Source organism: Stenella coeruleoalba (assembly GCF_951394435.1).
Source record: "Stenella coeruleoalba genome assembly, chromosome: 20".
In the NCBI taxonomy this organism is placed as follows: Eukaryota; Metazoa; Chordata; class Mammalia; order Artiodactyla; family Delphinidae; genus Stenella; species Stenella coeruleoalba.
In genome coordinates, this window is record NC_137166.1 from 5,095,362 (window position 1) to 5,106,067 (window position 10,706).

The 10,706-nt window shown below is 46.6% G+C and overlaps 1 protein-coding gene across 1 annotated transcript; it reads right to left on the reverse strand.

Moving 5' to 3' along the window:
* Positions 1 to 1,108: 1,108 nt before the first annotated feature.
* HSBP1 (heat shock factor binding protein 1) lies at positions 1,109 to 5,410 on the reverse strand. Its single transcript, XM_079908204.1, has 4 exons — positions 5,264 to 5,410; positions 4,653 to 4,719; positions 3,944 to 4,064; positions 1,109 to 2,624 (listed from the first exon to the last, which is right to left on the reverse strand). Exons 1-3 carry the CDS (start codon positions 5,306 to 5,308, stop codon positions 3,946 to 3,948), a joined length of 231 nt encoding a protein of 76 aa, XP_079764330.1. The 5' UTR covers positions 5,309 to 5,410; the 3' UTR covers positions 1,109 to 2,624; positions 3,944 to 3,945.
* Positions 5,411 to 10,706: the final 5,296 nt, after the last annotated feature.

The following is a 10,706-nucleotide window of genomic DNA, read 5'->3' on the forward strand; positions in this document are numbered from 1 at the left end:
CTGTGGCTTGAATGAAAGCAGGATTAACTAGAGGCCAAATGAGGAAGCTGATGGGGCCTCCGGTCTTGGAAAAAGAGGGCATTTAGTCAAACCTAAGGCTGTTTTGCTTGCTGCAAACAACTCCATGCTAGCTGTATTTCTTAGCTGAGTAGGAACTTCATGGGCCTGTAAATGAACAAAAAATAGTTGGAGAATAAGAGAGGCAGACAGATTTTCCTGCACCCAAAGATTATGCCTGGAACTAGACAGGGGCCATGCTGACCATGCTAGAAGCCTTCACGGAGCAGAGGCTCCAGGACAGGGAGGGTGCCTGGAACCCTGGTCGCCGGGGCGGGCTGGAGGGGAAAGAGCTGTGCCTCGGGCCCAGGAGGCTGTGGCCTGAGCACCCGACTATGGGCGATCAGGCCCGTAACTTAGCAGGTGTGTTGCACTTTGCACTTCACAGGGACCGTGTGAGGAAAAGCATCCTTCTGTACAATGTGGAGGCACCCCAGCCCAGGCTGAAGCCTCACCTGGAGGCTGGGGAACGTGAAGCAACTGTTTATAAAGTGAACCCGGAGCTATTTATTGGATTCCTTTAACCGCTATCTCCCCACGTGTGTTTCACACCACCTGCAGGTTCTATGAAATGTTAATTAAATGCCAAGTATTAAAAAAAAAAATCCTTGGTTAAGTAACTTGGAAACTGGCAGAGGAGTTCAATCCCATTTCTGCTCTGGGGGCTCAGGGCCTCTCCTGAGCTAATTTACGTGGCAAATTTTCATCAGGTGAATCACATGAGCCGGGAAGATGCTACCCGCCAAGTGAGCACAAACCCTTCTCTGCTGGAGCTTCTCAGGGACGAGTGTCCCGGGGAGCACACTCGTGAAGTTTCCCTGGGGACCCCGGAGGGCGTCGCTCTCCTTCGCTCTGGCCGGTGAGCCCTGCAGCCCGAGGCTTCCACACTCCTCGCCTTCCCTTGCGGCACCACAGTCTCCCCCGCGCCTCCCGGCCCCACTTTGGCTATGGGTACTGAATCCTTCCAGAGCTTCTAGCCGATCATCTGAAATGGTATGAAAATGCAGAAAACCAAACCAATCATTTTTGACACAAAGGAAGCGTCAACAGCAGGATTTCAGGCACCTTTATTCATGGCAGGTATTTTTGGTCAGGGGAAACATTCCTGTTACTTAAGGAAGCCAACTGCTTACATCCCGACTGTCCACTTGCCACTTCCCAGGCTTGGAAGCATCCTGCACGCGGTTCCATCCAGTCCCTGAGTCCAGCTGGCTCTGGGCTTTCAGGGCCACACCTTGCGACCTACCGGCCCAGTGAGGGAGTTTCTGCGGCTCGGTGATAACAGTGGGGAATTCATTTTATCCCAGAAGAAATCGACTCCTCTGTGTTCCCCATATAATTTATAAATAGGACAAATTATTCCTTAATATTATTATATATTTGCAATTCAAACAATTAAGACTAGTGACATAGGAAACTTGAAAAAAATCACACTGTGTTGACTACGGGTTTCCCTCTCCAAAGCACTGTTCCATTCCCCAACTTCTTCCATATTCTCTATACAAAATCATCCTGCTGCGACAGCCGCGTGGGTCTCCTTCCCATCAACACTGCCTTGGGGCTCAGCACTCCTGACACTGCAGGCTGAGCCGCAGGAGTTATTTTCCCTGTCTCCCGTTATCAGCAATAAAGCCACTACTCTGCTCGAATTTAGGTAAGAAACAGTTTAAAGAAACTATTTCTTAAAAACTCAAGCCTACAACTAGTTATTTAGTAGGCACGGACTTAACGTGGTCTGTTTTCCTTTTCTGTTTCTTTTCCCAGCCAGTAGCTCAAAAGATGGAGTAGCTTAGCTGTAAAGTCCTGCCAGATTTCCTATGGCAACTGCTGTAGATGGACAAGGTAGGGTCCTACTGAAGGTTCAAACCTCATGCAAAACTCTAACTGCTGGAAGCCTCATCACATCGGGCAACTCTGTCACTGTCCATATTTAAACATTCTAACACTAAAGTGGCCGTGATCACTCTTTGTTACTGTAGCATCTGACCTCAAGGACGCAGGCATAAAACCATCGTTCCGAGTTTTGGTGACAGAGTAGCGCCAGATGTTTCTGAATACACACTTTTAAATGTTTTTAACCACTTGGAAAGTATCGCCAACACACTATTTGGTGTCCACTCATCAGTCACTCTGAGAATCAAAGAACCTTAACTATAAATGCCTTACTTCACAAAAATCTTATTATAACCAAGGATCTACCCTATGTCTAATAAAAAATTACACAGCAACTTTTATCAAACAGCAACTACTACAAAGGGAATGATAGAAAAAAAGTGACTTCACAAAAATACACTAAAAAATTTGACAATTGTATGCAGGAACTGCCGAAGTTTTAGTGTTTAATAGCACAACTGACCAAGGTCCAAGACGTGAATTCACCATGTTCAGGAAACATGGGAGGCAGGGGAGGGAAATCACTCTATAAACTAACTCTATAGTATGTGGTAAGAAGAATGCACACTTTATAATATAAAACCTGTCTACACATAGTAGTTAGTTGCAAAAAGCCATCTGTCTTCTCTTGGCTTGTAAAAAGGGTGTTCCAGATTCCAGTGCAGATGAGCAACCTGTTGAAAAAGCAAAATCCATCAATGTGCTATTCATTCTGTAAGGACACATAAAAAGAATACATAGAATTAGCAACTAAAAATCCTTTCACAATCCTCGTTTGAATTAATTGTACTTTCTCTGCACAATATCCTAGCAAAACTACAATGAAAATCTTTATTAAAAAGATTATTGTGCATTTGTTTTCTACTCCCACTCCTTTCCTTGCATTATGCCCGTCACTCGAGAAATTCTTCAATCTGTTCTCTTTCACTTGATGGGGCTTTTGAATGCCGCACGATATGAGACCCAGAGACGCTCCTAAGACTGGCAGGACATTGCCCAAGTCTATAAGGAATCAAGGTGACAACCACACAAAACAACTACATGATTTACTAACATACTGCATCAACCCAATCTACTGTGAAGATAACAGTAAATTTAAGTCCCTTACCTCCTGAACCTCTACTTATTTCCTCGGACTTCAAAGCAACCCGTACTTCATAGTTACCTATCATTTGGTCCAGCCAGGACATGCTCAGAAAATAAAAAAGGAATTTGGTGTCTTTTACTGTGTATTTTGCTACCTAAACATTCACAGTAACCTTTATTTTTATAGGGAATTAAAATGCTAAAAATGGGATGGGAACAAAGGGAGTTCAAAAACTACTGTGGGTTGCAATGAAGTAACCGCCACACTCAGGAAAAGGCTTGTCATGAAGGAACCCACTATGGTGAGAACATGGCACTCATCTGTGCGTCTAGCTATCTTGCTGTAACGGGTATTTCTGATTATTAGTCTCTCCTGATACCTGTAACTATGCAATGGAAAAACAAATCAACTCTAGGGCGAAGGCTTAATGTGGCCACAACCTAGGTCATCTAAATCATAATCAGTCATTGTCCTGGCATTCACCTAGTGCAGGGGGTGTTCCCAAGAGAATCCTTAGAACTTATGGCATTTATGAAGGTGGCAATGTGCGTATTCTCTTTAAGAAACAAAACAAAACAAACCATTGGAAAATCTGCCAGTGATAAGAATTATCAGGCCAACAAAATACACTTCTTTGTTTCCGCTATAATGATATAAACTCAGGGGTTATCTAATATTAACTAATGGTCTTAACTAGAGATCTAGGTCTCATTGATAAAAACAGGAAAAATAAATTCTTCATAAGGAATTAGTTTGGCATGAAAAATTCAAAGCCTGTAGTCCAGAAGGGGAACAATACAAGGGACGCTTGCTAGATCCTGGCTGGGGACAGATCCAGAGAAAGTCCGACTACATCAAAATCACAGGGACACGCACCACACTTCTACTGTCCCTCGCTCCCCTCACCTTCAACTCTTCTGTGTGGCAGGGATCTTGTTTTCCCCGTCCAGCTCTTCCACCCCGGCCTGTGTCATGAGGTCTGCGATGTTTTTCTCCAGGTCATCAATGCGACTGCTCATGTCATCAAGTGGGGAAGTTAAAGACGGCACCAACACCTTCCACTTCTTACCCCTCTCCTCCAGGGCCCTGCAGACTACAACCTTCAACACAGTGTCTTCATGAAAGTGGTTTTCCAATTTCCTTTGGATACTGTTAGAATCTGGTTCAGAGCACGGGAGTCCGGGGTGAGGATCAAATCCCAGCCCTGCCCTTTACTAGTGATGGGACCTGGGCAAGTTCTTTCATTTTTCTAAGCTTCCTGGTTCCTCATCCGCTACACAAAGGTAACGCTACAACCTCTTCATCAGGTGATGGTGAGGATCACAGGTGAGATACACATGAAATGCTTCGCTCACAGTCAACAGTCAATCATACTAGGCAGCATTACCGGTAGACTGTAAGTTCCTCACAGCCAGGGATCTAGCTCAGCTGTAAGCCCAGCTCTTTGCACAGTACTTCTCAGGAAGTGTGCATCTAAGCTCAGTAAAAAATAATAAAAAAAAAATCTGGTAAATGACTAGTGGAAGTTGACCTGCAAACCACCCACTTATCGCCACCAGCATCCGGAAACTGGGATCCAAAGGCCCATCAGAAACTGACTACAAATAAAGGATATTTCTTCCAATGATCTGGTCGGACATGGTCTGAAATTTATCTTGCATCTGTTGCAGGAGTGTCTGCACCTGTGAAACAACAAAACACAACAGCCCACGCTTACCCCGAGACACCTTCACGGGATCAGGATAGGAGCCCTGGTGCCACGGGGAGACCAGGATTCCGGGTTCCGGCCCCAATTCTCCGTAGCTCCGTGGCCTTCGATTTCCCTGTCCGGGTTTCAGTTTCCCCACCTGTCAAATTAGACTCGGGGGGCTGGTGACGCCCCCTCCCGTCTGGGCCCGCTGCGATTCCCAAGGCGTCGGGTGTTTTGGGGTGGGGCGCGCAGAGCAGAGTGGGTAAGGAGGGGAGCTGGGAGGAGCCGGGGTCACCGAGATTGAGTGGGGCTGGGTGCGGGGGGCGGGTATGGCTGGGCACGTCAGCAGGAGCAGGGGCCTACAGCCAGCGGCCGGGGGGTCAAGGTGGCCAGGCCGCGGCCGCGAAGCCTCTAGAAACCTGGCTTCCAGAGACCTGCCCCGTGCGGCCTCGGAGAGCGAGCCTCGGTCCGCGGACTTCGCCGGCGCCCCCCGGGGTGCGGCGGCCTCGGGCGCGCCACGCACAGCCGTCCCTTACCACCGAGGTGAGATCCTGCACGGTCTTGGGTTCTGTCTCTGCCATCTCCCCGGTTCCCAGCTTGGCGGTGCTGTCTCAGACGGTCACCTACACTTCCGTCTGTCCGCGCAGACGCCCAGCAGCTGCTTCTCGCGACGTCAGAGGCCAACCGCGGGACGGCGGGGCGCTGTGGGAGCTGTAGTTCGCGCTTCCGTTCCGAGGCGAGGCCCCGCCCACCACTTCTCCGCCTCTTCCACTAAGCCCCGCCCAGCCCCGCCCCTACCGCGCCTCCCTCCTGGCCCCGCCCCGGGAGGAAAAAGGTGAAATGAACCTGCCGTGGGGTTAACGGATGGAGAAGTGGCCTTAGTCTCTTCCCAGACCGTCGTTACAGGCCGCGCTGGCTTTCTCAGGGCGCCCGCGAGGTGTCAAGCCCAGACCTGTGTCGCCGCCTGACCTCCAACAAAACCCCGCAAACCCCGAGAAGGGAGAAGGAGTCGGGTCCCTTGGAGGGAAAACCGACGTCCCTGGGGGGAGGGGCGCGCCCACCACTCGCCCAGTGCCCAGCTGCCAGACTCGTTGCGCCCTGGACACAGTGCTTTTCTTTCTCCCCACGATGGTCGAGCGGAGGTGCCGGCGTTGTGAGACAGGTTGATTTTCACTTTTAAGTGTAAGATACGTTCTGGATGGTGCAAAAATCCTAATGACTTTTTACAAAGTCCTCACACTCTTGTGAGCACCAAGACAAGAGACATGACCAGTTCGCTGGAAGCCCCTCCGCCCCTTTCCTATCACCCCCACCTACCCACCCACGAGGCCGACCGCCGTCCTGACTCTTATCACAGTCATTTCGTTTTGCCAGCGGCTCAGCTTCATACAAGTGGAATCATACGAAAGCCCTCCTTAGAGCCTGGCTTCTTTCATTCAGCATGGGTGTTCCATGGTGTTGGGTGGGGAAGGTTTCTGGTTTGGTCAAGGAGGGAGCAGTGTGCAGGGTTAGGAGACTGGATTTGCTATTTCCGGAGGGGGGCACTTCGGAGTTGGGACCTCAAGTTCCAGCCCGGCAGGTGGTCTTGGGATTGGGTCTTGTTGGCAAAGGGGTAGGAGAGCCCTAGGATGAAGACCTGGCGTGTTCCAGCAACGTTCACATTCCTTATCTCATTTAAGGACTGCATTTGGGGGTCAGTTCCAGCTTGGTTTTGGCTGCAGAGAGCCTGTAAGGGAAGAACCAGCATCTGTAACAAACCTGGGGGGCTGGTCTTAGGGATATAAGACTCGAGTCTCTTCACCAGCCACTTACCTGCCTTCCCCCCTTACCTGCCTCCCTCCCTGCCCTCCTCCCCCAGCCCCCAGGTTCCTTCCCTTGCCAAGGGGCAAAACATTTTATAATTGGGTTGTTGTTAACTGGTATTTAGTTAGCACTTTAACTGATGACTAAAAATAAACCGCTCTCTGGTGTTTAAACTTAATTCTCAGAAGAACCCTGTGACAGAGTTATCACCGTTTTATAATGTTGAGAAAACAGACACAGGAGGGACTAAGTCTTTTAAATCAGGAGGTCAAATTAGGAAGGAAGAGACAGGACTTGAGCCCAGGACTTTGACTCTACCCTCTCCTTTTTCTATCTTTCTAGAATTCTCTGAGTTGTGTGAGTTTAGAGCAGGGTTAGTCAACAGTGGCACTGTTGGCATTTTGGGTCAGGTCATTCTTTACTGTGGTGGAGGTGAGAGGTGCCCTGTACACTGTGGGATGTCGAGCAGCTTCTCTGATTTCTACCCACTAGATGCCAGCAGCATATGCCACCACCCCCTTGCCCGTCGTGAAAACCAAATTTATCTCCAGACACTGCCGAGTGTCTCCTGGGGTGGGGGGATCACCCTCAGATGAGAAACGCTGACTTTAGAGGGATGTATGAACATCGCCTAGAGTTCTGTTCACTTGTTCTGCAACCATGAATTTATTTTCGCTTGGACCATTTCTTGAGAATTTTCCTCTATACTGACAGTGAAGCTTGGTGTGTTAGTTTCCTAGGGCGGCTGTCACAAAGCGCCACACACTGGGTGGTTTAAAACAGCAGAAATGGATTCTCTCACAGCTCTGGAGGCCAGAAGTCTGAAGTCGAGGTGTCAGCAGGGTTGGTTCCTTCTGAGGGCTCTGGGGGGGGAATGTGTTCCATCCTCTCTCCCAGCTTCTGGTGCCGCTGGCCGTTCTTCGTGTTCCTCAGCTTGCAGACCCATCACTCCAGCCCCTGCTTCGTCTTCACATGCCTTCCCTCTGTGTGTTCTCTCTTCTTCTCATAAGGACACCAGTCATATTAGATGAGGGGCCACCCTACTCCCGGGTGACATCATTTGAACTAATTACACAGGCAAAGACCCTGTTTCGAAAGGAGGTCGCATTGTGAGGTACTAGGGGTTAAGATTTTAATGTGTCTTTTTTGGGGGGGGCACAATTCAACCCGTAACAGTCGGTAAAGTTATACCACTTTACATTTGTATCCTACTTAGTATTTTATAAAGTGTTTACATAGAGCTCCAAAATCATTTAGCTCGTAAGTAATCAAGGCTGGGTGAGATTGCAGGCCCTCTCACTTTGGACCCCAATCTCTGGGGCTCCCAGACTCAGCACAGAAGACTGGGTACCCACACCCTGGATTTCTAGTCAGGTCTGGCATATGGCCATGAGCAACACAGAACATGAATTAGCACTTGGATCTGGAGTTTTGCTGTGTGTGTGTGTGTGTGTGTGTGTGTGTGTGTGTGTGTGTGTGTGTGTGTGTGTGTGTGTGTGTGTGTGTGTGTGTGTGTGTGTTTCTGGCAGGAGACTTAAGGCCTTTTTATCCTGATTGAAATTTTCTTTGCATAAGTAGCAAGCTAACTTGACACTTTTTTTGTGGAGGCTTTTTTTCTTTTGCACTTAAGCAGAAAGACAGCATATTTTCTCTGTGTGGAGACCAGGGTCTTTTAAACAGCTGCTTTATGCAAAAACTCCACTAATTTATCGTCATGGCTGATACACTTACTTACTTTGCAGGGTTGACATACCGAATGTAACTGAATATTGTTCTACTAACAAAAGTACTGTATTATGTGTGAGGCACTAGCAGTTAACCTTTAAAACTTTGGTTGTGAACAATTTTTTTTAACATCTTTATTGGAATATAACTGCTTTACAATGGTGTTAGTTTCTGCTTTATAACAAAGTGAATCAGCTATACGTATACATATATCCCCATATCCCCTCCCTCTCGCGTCTCCCTCCCACCCTCCCTATCCCACCCTTCTAGGTGGTCACAAAGCACCGAGCTGATCTCCCTGTGCTATGCGGCTGCTGGCTATCTACTTTACATTTGGTAGTGTATATGTGTCCATGCCACTCTCTCACTTCGTCCCAGCTTACCCTTCCCCCTCACCGTGTCCTCAGATCCGTTCTCTACATCTGCGTCTTTATTCCTGTCCTGCCCCTAGGTTCTTTAGAACCTTTTATTTTTTTTTAGATGCCATAGTATGTGTTAGCATATGGTATCTGTTTTTCTCTTTCTGACTTACTTCACTCTGTATGACAGTCTCTAGGTCCATCCACCTCACTACAAATAACTGTTTCGTTTCTTTTTATGGCTAATATTCTATTGTATATATGTGCCACATCTTCTTTATCTATTCATCTGTCAAAACCCCTCATTTCTGTTTAAGTGTCATAGTTATGACAACTGTGGGAGAGGGATGTCCTTAAATCATGAGTATGCTCTTGTAGGATGACAGTTTAGAAAATTCTGCCCTAAGAGAAGGCAGGGAAGCAGAGGGTAAAGAAGTAGTGCTTGCTTTAAAATAGTGCATTGTTACACACTTTGGGAAATGCTGCTGAATCAGAGTAACGAGTCTCTTCTCCTTGGGGATGAATCTCAGACAGGAATTTCTGCAGGTACCGGATACCCGTTTTACATAGAACAATCCATGAGGGCACCAATAATCCTCGGCAGGGAAGACGCTGCCTTGCTGGTGTGAGGAGGGGCAGGGCAGGGATTCAGGATCCACTCTTGGTGAGGAGCAAAGGTAGGGCTTTGTTATGGAGAGAAAAGTCTAGTTCCGGCCAATTTAATTTAGAAACGCCTTCACCCCAGTACCAGTCCTCTTGGCTTGGATTCTTGTGACATCAAGTTTTCCTAGAATCCCTGGCATGCACCCTAGGTAGAGCCACGTGGGACTGTGACTTGGGAGGGTCTCTTTGAGGCTGTGTTAACAAAAGAACAGAAAACAGCTTTCATGGGGAAGAATGGTGTCACCGGTGGCATCCTAATGCATCTTCAATCGCTTTGCTTTGCTTTTGGTTTGAAGTGTTGGTTTATGTTTCTCATGTTCATTGTGGCAATTTTCCAAATGAGTGTCACCATGATTGGCTGACAAACAATCAATTTCCTGGAGACAGAATGCCCAGGGAGGAAGGAAATGTTTCTTACAGACTCTGACTTGCAAGTTTGGTTATGGTTTGCTTCGCTGATCCCGTCATTATCCAATTGTTTTGTCATCATCAATTTCATGTATTGTGTGTGACGATACAAACTGTTCCGTTGACTCCTGGTGACATATGTGTGGTGCTGGCTTAGGATAAGGAGGAAAAGTATTGGTGTTGGAGTCATACATACCACTTACTAGGAGTGAGACGTGGTGTAAGATAGTTTTAACTTTTGTGAACCTCGTTTTCTCATCTGTACAGTGGAGATGATCTCTGTTTCAACAGTCCATGAATTATATAAATTATATATATAGTTATATATTACATGTAAAATGTATAACATAATATGTAAATATACATACGTCAGTGTGTGAAAGCTCGCCCATAGGAGGCACTTATAAAGGATTAGCATCCTCCCCTTCCTCTTTTTTTGTTAAGGATCTTAACTAAGTAAACTTCTTGATGTCCGTCTATCCTGTATCTATTTCATTCTGTACCTCTCTGTCTGTCTGTGTATCTTTCTATGTATTATTTATCTATCTAGCAATCATCTGTATGTTTTTTTCCAAGTCAGAAGGATTTGCCGGTTATGAAAGAAGAAAGGAAAGGAGTTAGTTATTAGGAAGGCAGCACTTACTTTTACTTTCTGGCTTTAAATATTATAGGCCAACCAGAGCACCATTTGAAAAAATACACCTTTGCTTTGTCACTGTGTTTAAACTGTACTAAAGCTGGTCTAAGACCAGGTCCACACATTAAAAATCCCAGATCACCTTTATCTGACTATTTCACAAAAGAAGCTACAAATTTCATGGTAACTACAAAGTAAATCAAATATTAATTTACAGCCCAGAAACTGTAAGCAATTCAGTAACTAGGGCCCAGAAGTACTGTAGCCACAATAGAATGAAAAAAATTTTAATTATAAACTTTTATCCTTTTTGAGCATTTATGAAAAAATTTTTTTTTAATTTCTGAAAATTTGTATCTTGGGGGGATAAATAAAATTTAACAT

Excerpts from the sequence above, each read along its gene's own strand:
- HSBP1 (XM_079908204.1), bottom strand. The coding sequence starts at position 5,308 with ATGGCAGAGACAGAACCCAAGACCGTGCAGGATCTCACCTCGGTG. Across the intron at positions 4,720-5,263 it reads TGCAGGATCTCACCTCGGTG|GTGCAGACACTCCTGCAACA; the intron begins GTAAGGGACGGC and ends GTTGTTTCACAG. Across the intron at positions 4,065-4,652 it reads CGACCAGATCATTGGAAGAA|TTGATGACATGAGCAGTCGC; the intron begins ATATCCTTTATT and ends TAACTTCCCCAC.